This window comes from Pyrus communis, chromosome 5 (genome assembly GCF_041283825.1).
Source record: "Pyrus communis isolate YQ-2024b chromosome 5, ASM4128382v1, whole genome shotgun sequence".
Classification (NCBI taxonomy): domain Eukaryota; kingdom Viridiplantae; phylum Streptophyta; class Magnoliopsida; order Rosales; family Rosaceae; genus Pyrus; species Pyrus communis.
In genome coordinates this window covers 1,237,265-1,252,622 of record NC_142569.1, presented here as the reverse complement: position 1 = coordinate 1,252,622, position 15,358 = coordinate 1,237,265, and the positions used below count along the sequence as shown (strand labels likewise).

The 15,358-nt window shown below is 37.6% G+C and overlaps 1 protein-coding gene across 2 annotated transcripts; it reads right to left on the bottom strand.

The window, feature by feature from the left end:
• Nucleotides 1–4,756: 4,756 nt before the first annotated feature.
• On the bottom strand, nt 4,757–11,748 carry LOC137726380 (polyadenylation and cleavage factor homolog 4). 2 transcript variants are annotated; one of them, XR_015962201.1, is made up of 7 exons: nt 10,290–10,902; nt 9,507–9,608; nt 9,141–9,395; nt 7,756–8,472; nt 5,926–6,834; nt 5,292–5,830; nt 4,757–4,993 (listed from the first exon to the last, which is right to left on the bottom strand). XR_015962201.1 is itself a non-coding variant. In XM_068465301.2 (7 exons), exons 1-7 carry the CDS (start codon nt 10,647–10,649, stop codon nt 4,949–4,951), a joined length of 2,937 nt encoding a protein of 978 aa, XP_068321402.2. In that variant the 5' UTR covers nt 10,650–11,748; the 3' UTR covers nt 4,757–4,948. The 2 variants fall into 2 exon arrangements, 1 of the variants encoding a protein (XP_068321402.2); XM_068465301.2 differs by having other exon boundaries at nt 5,292–5,840; nt 10,290–11,748.
• Between the last annotated feature and the right edge of the window lie 3,610 nt (nt 11,749–15,358).

Below are 15,358 nucleotides of genomic sequence, written 5' to 3'. Positions count from 1 at the left end.
ACTCCAATACTTGAAGCCTGACGAGTTGACAAATAGATCTGAATAGTAACAATTAATATAAAAAAAACCAATGCTGTACAAACCTATGAGTTTAAAAATAGAGGAACGTGAATTTGATATCAAACTATATGTTAAAAAATTTCTCTGAAAATTTTACCCCTAAAAAATTAAACTCATTGGAGTAAAGTAGTGGTAGAACATTCTTGGTTGCATGTTGGATTATTAAAAAACAAAAAAAAAAGATCTTGGTTGTAAGTAAAAATAAAATATATATGTCAATTATCAATTGACCCAAATTCAACGTTCGGCTTCTGGTCCATCCGCGTTAATTAAGGACTGTTTTGATTGTTGATCTTCCTCCAAAGTTAGTTTAGACTACATAGCAATATTCTAAGTGCAGCCTTTTGACTCCAAAGTTAGTTTAGACTACATAGCAATATTCTAAGTGCAGCCTTTTGATGCCAGAACTTGGAGGATACAATGGTTAGTATTGCAAATCTCTATTCCATCCTCCCAAGATATACACACTGTAGCACCTCGGCTTTTACGGAATATCAAAAACCCAAATTTATGGTTTTAGCCAAACGGTTGTTGAGGTATCATTCAATTTGTAGCAGAAAATTTCAAGGGCCCCCATGAAATATAGAGGTACGTGGTGTTAACTGGCATCTTGTGGTTGAAGTACTAGTAGTTCTAGAGGAATCACTTGTATTTATATTCCAATGCCCCATTCGACCTGTGAGGGAATAAAGTCATCCCCAGACTTGCAATTACCTACGGATGAATTAATAAGAAACTTCATTTGCTGCAAGCTTCATATTCAGCTTATGTGACTCGTATATATACATGTGCATGTATGTACGTATGCATACAAGGAATTACTTTAAAATTCAAAGAGTTTTCAGGACTTCCCAGTTCCAAATATGTTTGAAGTTCTTCAAATCACAAATGTATTTGAACAAAATAATGCAATCTTAGATTATATATGATGACCAAACAAGTTAATTATCTCCAAACAAACTACTCTAATCCATATTGCAACTAAGGACAGAGCTAGCAAATTTCGTAAAGGTGAGCTATAACTAGAGCCTTTTTCGAAGAGTGAATTTCATTCAAATTAACACTAAAATTTTACAATTCTAAAATTTTGCACTTGACTGGAGTCCACTCCACCCTAATTTAAGGGTGGCGACACCCTTGGTTGCAAAAACACTTGTAACTCTAGAGAATTATACGTCATTTTCAAGTGTGATTTCTATTAAATATATGCATGGCAACGCGCGTAAGGACGGACTTATTGATTGCAACATATTACTGTGGTGCCATTTTCATTTCTTCGATTTCTTTTTTATGTTGGATTTTTGGTGTCGTCATGTTTTCGAGTTGTTAGGGACAACAGATGTCTATCGATGCAAGCAATATAGGATGAGCCCCTTATAATACCGCAAGACAGTAGGCTGGCAACTGCACAGACTACAAATATATGGCATCACCCAACAATATTAAATATTACTGACTCAAAAATACAAAAAGGAAAGCAGTGTCAAATTTTATTTTATTTTTTTCAAAAGCAGTGTCAAATTTTCATGGTAGAGATAAGCTATGCGTGTTCTACGAATTTATATAAGATCAAACGTTATTTAATATTGTTTGTACTTTCATATGTATAGTAACAAACATCTCCGCTCGCCACCAGTGTTAATTAAAAACAATGTTTGTGAAGTGCAGTGTGTATTTATTCATCCAATAATATTATTTAGAAAACTTTAACGAAAAATTTATTGTACTATTCATTTTAATGAAAAATCACATTTTTACACTAAAAAGTCAATCATGGTACTATTCACTTTATCCTTTATTTTGTCATTTTCGTTAAAATTCAAAATTTTTAGGTTATTTTCATTAGTTTTCCCTATTATTTACTCTCAGAAATTTATGTGTTAGAAAAAAAAATATGCATCGCTTATATTTTGACCATATATGTACCTTCTTCTCCTCCTCCTCCTCCTTACTCTATTTTCTGTTGCCTTCTTTCTTGTTATATATGTGTGTATATATTATAATTAAGGAAGGCATGGAAATATATGGTGTGGTTAGAGAGAAATGTGCACAGTTGTGCATTTATTGAGTTCATGGGATGAGTGGTACCAGTTCGGTTTTGCTTTGGTGCTTTTACTGATGTGAGAGTATGAGTGAGGTACAGCGAGTGGTGGTTCTAGTTAGTTCTTTAACCAATTATGTGGTTATATGTAAATATGTTTGGATGTATATACAGTAGAAACTATTGGTTGAGGAGTTCTTGAACCACTAAATATGATGGAGGTGTTTGAAGGTAAGGATTTGCATTTGACTGTAAGACTAAATTTGTTGTTCGCAAGCGGAAAGCGCTTTACCAATGTGGCAGAATGTAATTATGTTTATACATTTTGGTGTAGGTTCGATCTCTATTGATCTTCTTAACAACTAATAATTTATTTATTTTTTATTTTAAATTGTAATTATGGTATTTAGTGGGATACATTTTTTATTTAAGATTTATTTCCTACTATATTTAGAATTAGTGGTTATTGTTTTTCTTTTGTCATAGATTTGTACTAGGTGTGTGTTTCTAAAGGATCGGATCGTAAAACATTTTAATTTCCATTCTAAAATTTTGGAATCGGATTGGATCACAATTTTCAAATTCAAATTTTTTAGCATATTTAGAAATTAAATAATCGGATTAATCCTGGAAATTTCGGACATAAATCGAAAATTCATATATTTTATAAGGTTTTGAATATTTTTTAACCTTTATGCACATGCAATTTATTATTATTTTTCTTAGTATATGGTATATGGTTATGTGTAAATTCAATTAATTGTGTGGTATACTAGTATGTGTATCCCTTTTAATATATAAATGTAAGTTTAATATCAAAACAACGAACAAAATGTTCGGAACAGTTCGGAAAAATTCAGAAGATTATTTACTCGGAATAAGGTCAGAACATATGGGAAAATTTTGGATAAGGAATTTAGAATTCTCAGAATCTCTAAACGCATTAAATTTCCATTCCAATTTGTCGTATTCGAAAATTTTATAGTTAAAATCGGAAACATATATCATTATGCACCCGTACTTTGTAATTTGTACACTATATATTTACCTCTTACAAAGAGAAGAATTACATGAAAAGATACCTACATAAACTTAATTTTTGTAAAATTCAATATCATATTTGATTGAATGTATTTATTTATTTTTAATTATAAGTGATATTACTGCTCTAATTTAGACCAAGAAAAGGTGAGATGGTTTAAACTCGAATGCAATGGGTTGAAGAAAAATGTCCTATTCACTAGAACAATCCACATATGAAATATATCTTTTAAAATAACTAGATATAGTACATTTGAAATGAATTTGAAATCTATTTGATTTCTTGATTTCCTTCTTATATTGAACATTGTCATTCATGGACTGAGATAACCTCAATAAACAAGTTAAACCTATGATGCAATGTAGATCTATGGAATCACTCCCATCTAAACTATTTTGATGTATTTTTTTTAACAAACGAGATTGTCTACATTAAGAAGAAGGGGGTGGACTTAGTGTCACTATTTTGATGTTATATGATTAGAAACAAGTTATAGATTTAATGGCAAAAAATATTATCTCCTTTTTACCCTTTTACGCTCTTATTTTTTGGTACAAAAAATATTCTTAAAATAGACCTTTTTTGCGTGCAAATGACTAAAAGAAGAATGAAAAAAAAAATCGCAAAATAGATAGTTTTCAAGTGCAAATGACCAAAAGAAAGAGCTGCACGATGGTTACTCTAATCAATTTCATAACACAAGGGTAATCAACCGAGTAACACACTTGAACTCCAATTGGCTACCAAAATTGGTTAACGGTCCATGGAATAACGAATACTTCACTATTCTGACTTTAAGGGCTTTGAGCCATCCCTTCACAAGAAGGAAAGATTTTTTAATGTGGCTAGAACATTGGACGGTATGTCACATGTCAATTGAAGGGAAGTTCAATTTTTCAAGTCTCTCCAATTGTATGCTGACATATGACGTACTGTTCCGTGTTCCGATCACACTGGAAAATCTCCCCACAAGAACAGGCTATCATCTTAATTAAATTCTGATATACATTGATTTTCTCTACATTCCATAGCACTAAGTAAAAAAATCAAAACAAAATAATAAATTGATATGAGCAGAACTTTATTAAAATTTTATCGGAATCCAGAGTACAAACTAATTTGGAAAGTTCAGTAACTACATCACAATTGCTATCCGGAAAAGTCATCAGAATCCAGTGTACATTGTAATTTGTAACGACTCTAAAAACCAACTCAAAAGGAAAAAGGAGAAAGAATTTGACATATGGCATCAGCATCTTCACACTTGGATTACACATTAGCTTCCATTAACTTGATTTTCTGAGAAGAGCAATCCATGAAGCATTGAGGATGTCTTTTGCTTACAGGAACTACCATTGAGCACTCCCCTGCAGAATGTATAAGCAAACATACACAATATGGATTGCAGAAGTCCCTCAATTAACAGAATTTGATCCAACGGTTCTCTCTACTCTCTCAGAACATGCTACAACGAAAAACCAAACCACCCCATCCCACTCTTATCAAATTTAACAGATGATCTAAACTCAAGCCTGAAAGGACGATAGATTTCGGTTTTATGACCCCCATCTGGGATGTTTGGACAGCAAATGTAAAAGTGCCAGTAAACAATATGGCAAGAGAAGCTGTAACCTTTTGCTGCAAGATAATGTGCATGAGTACAAATTCCACTATACATGTACAAGCTGGCTTGAAAAAGCCAATGAGCTGCATACTCCAACAATGAAGAAAAAAAGTTGAGAGAATACCATAAAAAAGAAGAAACTCATAATGTTACAGTGAACTCGGAAGTCGATCTAACTATGTTAACTCCGCAATCGTTTTCTTTGACTACCCTCTTCAATAATTCCCTGCGAGTCAGAAGAAAAGAGTTCAAAGTAAGTACATTAATTTTCAGCACAAGAAACCGAATGTCTCTGGTGCATGCATATGACATACTATTACATATCCAGCTTTCCCATTCTTATCAGAAATATTACTAGTAAAGCATAACACATTCAATCCTGGTAATCACTAACATCCTATAATAGCATGAAAATAATTGGGAGTCACATGCACACCATAATATTCAGAAAAACTGTTGTCAGATAAGATTTTCAGGGAAGCAGATACAAGCAATGAAAATTACAATGCAATGGGGAGACATACCCCTTCATCTTGTCCAAAACCTTCAGGGGAGGCCACACTTGACTCGGATCTGCATTTAGCATGCACAATAGGACCTAACTGTGACCTATCCATGCCTCCTGTTGCTCCGTCAGGTGCATTCAAGTACACAGCATCTTTATACATCCATTCCTCTGTCTCGTCACTATAAAATTCATCAAAAGTCTCTCCACATAATGCACACGAATTCTGATCCTCATCGGCAGGAACAGCCATTTCTTCTTCACTCTTCTTTTCTACTACAGTCTCAGCAGGCAAAAATCCAGGGACTGCCTCGGTACCCAATGCCTCCGCACCAGTGAGCCACATGCTTGTATTTACAAACCATTTGCGAGAGGGCTTCTGCTTGCGGTTTTTAGACATACGATTCTTTGTCACATGCCAATCCATATGACTACTGTGCTCTTCTTGGCACTTGAACCTAAGGCCACAGGTTGTGCATTGTCTAGGGAGATCACCATATAGGGCACTTATTACAGATTCATGACGCACCTTGAGAAGGTCGGCATTAAACTCGACTCCTACAGAATCCTAAACATTTAATAACTTGGTTCAGAATCCCCAGCATATATCAACTATTCCAAAAGAAAAATATAGCAGGATGTCATGTAAATACCTGGACAGGGCTTTGATTTGTCAATGAGATCAAACCTTGAGCCATGAGAGAACTAATCAAACCAGAATATGCATTCCCGGACTGGTTGCCAGAGACAACTGAACCAGGGTTTTGGACAGAAAGTATGCCTTGCGAGGGAGGAGGGGGGCCTGGTGGTAGAGGTGGCAAGGGGAACTGCGAAGTGCCATTTGGGTTATAGGGGGTTGGTATGCCCAAATGTTGACGAGGTACGGGACCTCGCAAAGCGTATCCGTGATTTAAGGGTGGTACCCCTAAATAAGGTGGCACCTGAGTTTCTGCAGACGGAAAAATATTCTCCTGTGCCTCCTGACGTGGACGATACTGTGGTTGTAAGGGACGATATTGTGGCATCTGAGTTGACTTTGTTGACCTCGACTCCTTGTTTTCATAGCCATCTAACTGCTGCTCCGGCATGTATAAGGGATTAAATGGGCCTTGATTTTTTACAGTATTGCTATAATTTATTGAACCATACGGATTCCTCTGGTTCTGCATTGCAAAAACTGAGTGCACAGGAGGAGGGTGAGAATTATGCACGTTTACTGGAGGCCTTAAACCCATTGACACTGGCATCCCAGATCTCGAGTCAGCAGTAACAGAGTCAACACTAGAGGAACCCATTCTTGATGCAATGGGCCCATGAAGTTGTGTATCAATATCTCGAAGCTTGTCACTAAAGGCAGACATTTTCCCACCACCTGAATATATACCGCCTGTCACAAAGGGCGTCTGAATATTCCCTCCTCTTCCTTTGGCATTAAGGGGATTCTGCAAAGGCTGCGAAATATGAAAAGGCATATTCCAGGTGTCTTGAGGGTAGCGAGAACCCAGATTATGATTTGTCTCAGACTGAAATCGAGACATAGCACCCGATGATCCACGACCGAACTGTAAGAATGATATTAAATGTTCAGAGATGAGCTCAAAAAAATTGGAATCATTTTTCATGTGACCCTTTGAAGAAAATTTGATAGCAGAAATCAATAAAAGGGAACATGCATGATTGGAATGACATCAGTTTGGAATACCATACACAAGAAAAGGCAAGTGGTCATAGACTGATAGCCTGACCGAAACAGAGACTGATTGAATGATCTTCTGGTGCTATAGTTTTATGTTCAGTCAAGCAAAGGATTGGGATTTCAAAGTTGGAATTTCAGTGTCAAGGCTGGTTTGGTATCACTGTGCTTTGAAAAAAAATTGATACAGCTGTGCTGTGAGAATAAGCTCATTTTTGCTGCTTCACGTTTTCAGCTTTTTTTCGCCCAAAACTGTGAAAATAAACTGTTTTTAAGTGTTTACCAAACACCTTTTCGAGCTCAGCTTTTTTTATACCCATTTTTTTATAAAAGCACCTCAATACCAAACCAATACTCAAAAAGTTCCAATGAATATTGTTGTGGTTTAAACTTTAATGCAGTCACAGGTGCAGAAAAATAATATATGAATGGCAGATGACCAGGACCTCAACTAAGATACCACTTGACCTAAAAACTGACTAGTCCAAACTACTGCTGACAGTGAGTGGGCCCAAAATGCAAGAAACGAGTTAAAAAATATTTTAAAACAAGTTTTGCATGGCCTAACATAACCCACCCCACGACCCCCAAAAAAACTCTTAAAAAATTCCTAATATAAGAAATAAATAATACGGAAGAATAAAAATAGCAGGATATAGGTAGAAATAACAGGGAAGCAATTATGAAAAGTTTGCAATCCAACTAATTAAGTGAAGGCAAACATAAAAATCATTTATTTTTTCATGTTTACTAAACCAAAATGCTTAACAAACTAGTAGAGGGAACATACACCAAGTGGGGGAACTGGATCTTCAGCTATAATAGAGGACTGTTCAGCTGATGGTGGATGTGCCTGACTAGACCAAGTACTCCTAACATCTGGCTCCAAGGAGCTTGCATTTTGTGTTCCAAGGCTTGCCCTGTAGCTTCTAGAAGGCGATACAGTTGAGGCCAAGAAATCGTTACCCCTACCATGGTCTGCTAAATTTGGGGCCACATCTTCCCAATCAAACTCTTCCTCTTCAGTATTCTGCCATGACATTGGAGTTGCCTTACGATCTATACCGTTCAGGCCCAGCCGCCCAACTAGCAGAGGCTTATTGTTTAAACTTCTATCCGCACTGTCTTTCCCATATGCGTCAATTAAAGCTCTTGGGTTCTGATGCTCAACTCCATTATATGCAGCAGAAGTCTCATACCGCTTCTGACTGCCATCAAGATAGCGATTTCTCCGCCATTCATTCGACTCCTCATCTTTACCCACTGCTCCGCCAAGTCTATAATCAAACACAGAATGAGATGGAGAAGACCTCTCAACAAACCTTGTTGGAGACTGTTCTGCTTCATATTCATCAACTGCTGATGGCAAAGACCCATCAAGCCCAATATTTGAAGGCGAAGATGATCTTGCAAGCCTAGCAGTTGAAGGTGGGTGCAACTGATTGGACCCCATGGCAAAAGGTGAATGGCTCACACTTCCTGTTGAGTTTAATCTTTGGGGTCCAACCTGCAAGGATACAACCTTTGCATTATTATAATCACACTTGTTATACATAACAGCAGGATTCTAAGAATATACGTTTGACCTTTATGTTAACAGAATTACAGATTTGAATGCCACAGTTCTATAGAGTGTGAAACAGAAACAGTATAGACAAGCATCGTATTCAATAAAATGATCAACTTGAATTTCCTTTATGCTATATGCTTGAATTTTCCAAGTTTGGAGAAGTCTCAAAATTTGTTTAATAGTCTGAAGCTATAAATACAATTCTAAGCTAGGCCTTTATTTAGGGATCAAATCCAACTTCTACACAGACTTGGAAAATCGTAATTAACAATCCAAGTTCTACTAGGAATTGTATGTCCTACTCGACAAAACCTAAAGGGAAATCACAAACCAACTGGGAAAAGCGAACCAAAATCCTTATGTTAGAGAAACCCAAAATCATTATAATAAAAGAAAAAAGTGAACTCTTCTAAAAACATTCGTCATAAATTATCTTTTCTACTGATGATTGGTGGTAAAGCTAGAACAAAATATCTGAACAACAGATCTCCAACTAAAAAATGTTAGCCAATGGAAACATAGATAAAATTTTCACTACTAGAGTAAATGCAGGTTGAAGTGTCTTTTCAGCAGATTAGAAGAGAGAGATTACACGGAAAGCTTACACCATCCACAGTTGAGCTGTCCAACTGACGTAAATATTTTGGATTGACATGGATGCCATGAGTTGGTCGAGGAGATTCAGAAGTCCTCAAAGGTGCTAATCCTGATGCTTGTTGGTTTACTTGCGGAGAAAATTGCAGTTGCTCTTCAATCCTGCGAAGGACTGAGGGTGGAAACACTGCTGACCAGGTGCCAAAGAGGTGCCGCATGGCAGGATGCTGATTAGGGTGTACTTGCCTGTATGCCTCGCAAAAGACCTAATGCATAAATAAAATCATGTGAACATAGAGTTGTGTGATTACCAAAGAACACTATATATGCATATACTTGAAATTAGGGATAACAAAAGTACAGCTGCAGTATATAACCTCAGGAAGACGGGAAGAGAAAAACTTTGCATATTCTCGGCCAATATTCTTGACAATACTGTCTAAAAGATACAGTGAAGGCAGTTTATGCTCGACCGGGACCTGCAATAGACAAGTATCACACAATTAGGCAATCTTCAACTTGACTAATGTGTGAAGCACCGCAACTTCTTTTGCGGCAGGCCTGACACAGTTATTAAAATTCAATTGCAGATTAATGTTCTATTAGAGTAACAACAATCGACTCAGAGCTGCATCTTAAACATATTATCAAAAATTTGGTGCTGATCCTTGTTTTTATCGCAATTCCTGTAGCCTTAAGGTTGTTGATTCAAGAATGGCTAATATTTCCCTGGGAAGTTTTGCTTGTTTGTTCATGAAAACAAAGATTCTGTATGATCAAGCTTAATGAAAATCTTCTTTTGCAGGTCATTCTGTTCATAATACTCGATCGAAAACGAAGTAAAAGACGCGAAAGTAAAGATTACAACTTTTGAAGTTGTTCTTCCCAATTGAGTAATATCAAGAATCTAAAATTTAAATTTCTAAGAAACCAAACAGAGAAAAAGATGAACTTGGGCAGCGTTAGCAATTAGAACCTTTGGAGTAAAGATTGGTATTTTTACAATTCCTAGAACTCAAACAATTACACAAGTCCAATCTGGGTTGCACAGAAACAGAAAACACCCAAAAGAAAAATCCCCATTTGGCATACACCAATTCAGCAAAGCTCCGTCGAATAATCAAAAGAGGTAGAAGCAACCCGCAGATACCGAAACAGACCTCGAGAATCCGGGCGCAGATGGCGTCAGCAATGCCCTTTCCATGGTCTCTCTGCTCGCCGGCGATGATGGTGAGATCGGTAATGATGGGCTTCGAATTAAAGATAAGTTCCGACAACACCATCTCGTAAAGGTGGACGATTTCCTCAGTGCTGGGCGGCGACACCTCGTCGTCGGGCGAAACCCTCAGGTCCTCCTCCCGCTGCTTGAGCAGAGCCCTGAATCGGTCGACTATCGGAGTCGGAGGCTGGGGCTTCTGAGCTAACTCAGTACCGGGCATGGCCTTTCCGTCGGCGGAGGCGTGCGGGGAAAAAGCGATTCTAGGGTTCTCTCGGGAAAGTGTGAGCCTTTCCGAGTCCATGGAAGTTTGGGGGAGAAGAGTGGGGAGTGTCGATGTGGGTGATTGGAGAAATTGGGGCTGTTGGGGAAATTAGGGTTATTGAAGAGCAGCTGTGGGTGTCGGCCCACGGCGGAAGGAGGAGGAGGATTGCATAAGAATTAGGGTTTGGCGTTCCCACCACCACCATAGAAATAGAAGAAAACGGCGTGGTTTTGGCTTTTGATTCTGGGAAGTGGCTTTCCTCGTGACCCGAGAGGTCGCGGGTGTCCTCCTCTTTCCCTCCCTCCACAATTTCCCTTTTCGGCTCTCTCTTCCAAGGAACGACAAGTCGTTTATCTTGTTTTATTTGACAAAATCAAATTTCACAATATTTTCCCTTATCCGGGTTTGATTGTTGTTACTTGACTATTTAAATTACCAATGGTTGCAATATAAAGATAATAATTTTTTTTATGTCAAAATTCTGAATTATTGTAATTTACGGAATAATAAAGCAGACGAGCATTTGATAAACTGTATTTGTAAAAATAATATGAGTATAAAAAGCAATGTAAAACCGTTTATTAATTTTAACATAAAAGCAGTGTTCTAAAAAAGGGCCTAGGCGCTAGGCGTAAGTGTGCCAATCCGATTAGGTCCAAAACGTTAGGAAAAATCGAGGAGCTGTTAAGCGTCCGCCTAGGCGCTCTTAGGCGGCCTGGGCGGTTGTCTAGACGGAGTGAAATGGTTTCTTGGGAAGAAATTCCGAACACTTACTTAGAATCGTAAAAGCTTTCTCACCGATTTGACTCCCTCTCTCTGTGCACCACGACCTTCTTAGCTTTTGCGATCCCTCTCTGAAATCAACCGAAGAAGAGGAACTTAAAAGCGTAAATCAGAAGAAGAGGAAAAAAAGAAGGGAGAATTTACAGAAGGAAAACGGAAAAAAAGAAGAAGAACTAAAGAAGAGGAAACAAAAAGATAATGAAGACGATGAGGAAAAGAAAAGAATAAAAAAGAAGAGAGGTTTTCGGTTTTGTCAAAATGGTCTGGGAGTCTCTAGGCTGATTTGAATGATGGAAAGAATAAAAAAAAGAAAAGTTTCCGGTTTTGTCAAGATGGTTTGGGAGTCTCTAGGCTGATTTGAGTGATGGAAAGAATAAAAAAAGAAAAAGAAAAGTTTCCGGTTTTATCAAAATGGTTTGGGAGTCTCTAGGCTGATTTGAGTAATGGGACTATGGGTGGAAGGGAGGGGTCACGTGTGGTGTGCTTTTATGAAATGGTGAAGGAATGATGCATGCACCTCTCCATAATTGTCTCTTTATGATTTCTGACCTCAACAAGCTAAACTTTCAGACCAGTTTTTGGTGGGATTTTTACTTTTATGTTTCAAAAATAAGATATAACCATTTAAAATGTCTTAAGTTATTATATGGTAGTGATGGTAACGTCATTGGTGGAGTTATGATGGTGATGCCAATAGTGAAATGTGATGGTTAGAGTGTAGAGATAACAATGATGGTAGAGATGGCGGTAGGATAAAAAAATACAAAGAGAGAAAAAGGAGATGTTCACCAACTTAAGTAGATGTCCATTGGTAATATTTTTACCCTGCTAAAAAATAGCTTAAGCTAGTAACCCCTGCTTAAGTTACACAAGACAAAGTCATTGACGGTCTAGTGTCTCCCAGATCAACAGTGCAAACAAAATGAAGCTATAAGGACAAAAGTGCGAAAAAACGGTGATAAACCATGTAAACAATTGACAATGTGGGAAGTAACATAGTTACTTATAGCTTGAACCCCTCCGGTTCGGGCGGAATCTAGGAACCACGGTGGTTTTAAGTGATTCCAGCACGCAAGTTTTTTTTTTTTTTTTTTTAAATCTAGGCCAAAACAATATCGTTTTGGGCCTGATAAAAAAAAATTGTTTGGTAAACGGCGTCGTTTTCCATTGATCAAATAAAAAAAAAATTAAAAGAGGGAGGGACCATTGGTTCCCATCCCAATCCCACCTCGTTTCAACTATTACTCCTCCCCCCTTCCCAGATTACAAATCTCATTCCCCCACCTTTACCCTCTTCCCATACTTCAATTTTCAAAATTGTCCCAAATCCCAGGATTGAACACAAGAAAGCACAGCAGCCATCCCGTTCCGTTGGCCACCAAGCTCCAGACGCCACACCAGCTGCTTTAATTGAGGTAAATTTTTAATTTTTTTTTAATTTATGGTTATCGATTATAGAGTATTCATATGAATACTATGGTTATTGATTTTTTTTTTGAAGTACATAAAAGAGGATTCATACATTATATATTATAGGAACTTGAATCACTTATGGTCTAGCAATAAAAATTGATTGCAGTAACCACTATAAACCCTAATCAGCTTACTCAAATTTTAATTGATGTTTAAAATAAAATTTGAATTCTTGATTATTCATATGATTGTTCGTATTGATTAATTAAATTTGTGGTTTGATTAGATATTACCTATAGTCTACTCTAGGATTAAAAGTCTAAGATATTTTTTTTTTCATTGTACAATTACGTAATGGAACGATACTATTAAGAAACAGTGCTTAAATCTGTCTCCAAATATTCCGGATAATCCTCCTCTTCCTTCAAATATTCCGGGTAGTCCTTCTTTACCTTCAAATATTATGAGTAGTCATCCTTCGAGTATTCTAGGTAGTTCACAACAAAGTGAGGTTACTAAGTTGGATGAAATATTAGCTAATCTTCCTGCAGACCCTGGACAAAGACGTCAAATGCTTGAAAATGAACCTTGTCAACCTAGCATATAAGTTCGCCCCCCTTCCCAAGAATTCCTGACTTCGCCACTGCTTATAAAACATGTAAGGTCCCTTCTTTTCCCGTGGGATTAATATATACTCTCAACAAGTTTTAATTTTTCAAGTACAAAACTTTATCGCATTATATTGTTTTGAAGATGTGGTCGGCATAGTTTGCATCCAAAGTGGTCGGATTTTAGGCGTTTCTTTGCTCTGAAGGTTAAAATTAATTTGGAATTACTTAATTGTAAGCAAAGATTAAAATTGCCAAACACTAATGTAACATCCCACAACGCCCAGGGGAGTGATCCTTATATGTATATTCTCATCCCTACTTAGCATGAGGCCTTTTGGGAGCTCACTTGCTTCGGGTTCCGTAGGAACTCTGAAGTTAAGCGAGAAGGGGGCTAGAGCAATCCCATGATGGGTGACCCACTGGGAAGTTGCTCGTGAGTTCCCAAAAACAAAACCGTGAGGGAATGGTAAGCCCAAAGCGGACAATATCGTCCTACGGTGGTGGAGCGGGCCCGGGAAGTGATTCGCCCCGGGCCGGGATGTGACAATTTGGTATCAAAGCCTAACCTTGGCCGCGTGTGTGCCGATGAGGACGTCGGGTCCCTAAGGGGGGTGGATTGTAACATCCCACAACGCCCAGGGGAGTGATCCTTATATGTGTATTCTCATCCCTACTTAGCACGAGGCCTTTTGGGAGCTCACTGGTTTCGGGTTCCGTAGGAACTCTGAAGTTAAGTGAGAAGGGGGCTAGAGCAATCCTATGATGGATGATCCACTTGGAAGTTGCTCGTGAGTTCCCAAAAACAAAACCGTGAGGGAATAGTAAGCCTAAAGCGGATAATATCATGCTACGGTGGTAGAGCGGGCCCGAGAAGTGATTCGCCCCGGGCCGGGATGTGACACTAAGGTTTTACTGCACTGTACAGTCTATATTGTCTGTAATTAACAAAAGGAACAATAAGTAGATAGGACTATGGCTAAATTCCCAAATGAGAGGGGACAAGTATTAATGTATTACTTGTAACTGTAATGCACTGTGAGAATTGGACTAGAAGGGCTAAAAGCGTTTTCGCTTCCAACTGGTGCTTTTGAATTAATGATAGAAGCGTTTTTTAGAAAACAACTACCAAATGCTCTTTTGGAAGCACGATTTTTAATTTAAAAAAAAATATCAACGTGTTTGTAATCAAAAGCGCTTCTAGTGGAAGTGCTTATGAGCAAGAGTGCTCTTTAGAGAATCAATCCCAAATGAGCCTTCTTGTTTTGAGAGTAAGTTTTGGATGGCTTAGTTTCTGAAACGAGCCTCACAGTTAATTTTATAAGGTTTCTACCATTTCCTAAGTAGGTTTCAAGTTACTTTTGTTAACTACATTGCAAAATATAAAGTTGGTACAGAGGAAAAGGAAGATGATAGAGAGAAAACCAGAGAGATTGTATTGATTGAATGGATAAAATGTATACAAATGAACTTAAGGAAATGATAGCTATACAATCCCTTATGTAGCCATATAACCTACTTACAATAATACCCCTCTAACTATATTTCTGTTATATCAGTTATTACTCCCCCCTCAAACTAAACTTGGAGGATCCAAGTGAAGTTTGAGCTAGCTAGGTATTTGAGACTGATCTGGAACTACGAAACGAAGATGTCTGCACTACTTCAACCCCTGTCTCTTGCAGTTTGGAGCAGTGTATGATAGTCTGGAGTTGGTGACATTAAGGCACTGTGTGATTTGACCCTTTTTGGAACCTCTGATTTGCTGCAAACTGGTGACGTGCTTCTTGAATTTCCCTTGAATGCAACCAAGAACTCACTGAATACTTGGAGAATGGCACTCCAAGAAACTAAATCTACCAAGGAGAATGACACTTAAGAAACTAAATCTACCAAACTAAATCTTCCAAGGAGAGTGACACTCCAAGAAACTAAATCTACCAA

Coding starts and splice junctions, on each gene's coding strand:
- LOC137726380 (XM_068465301.2), bottom strand. CDS start 10,649: ATGGACTCGGAAAGGCTCACACTTTCCCGAGAGAACCCTAGAATCGCT. Junction 6,835..7,755: donor ATCCAGTTCCCCCACTTGGT/GTATGTTCCCTC, acceptor TCATTCTTACAG/TTCGGTCGTGGATCATCGGG. Junction 4,994..5,291: donor GTTTTGGACAAGATGAAGGG/GTATGTCTCCCC, acceptor TCTGACTCGCAG/GGAATTATTGAAGAGGGTAG.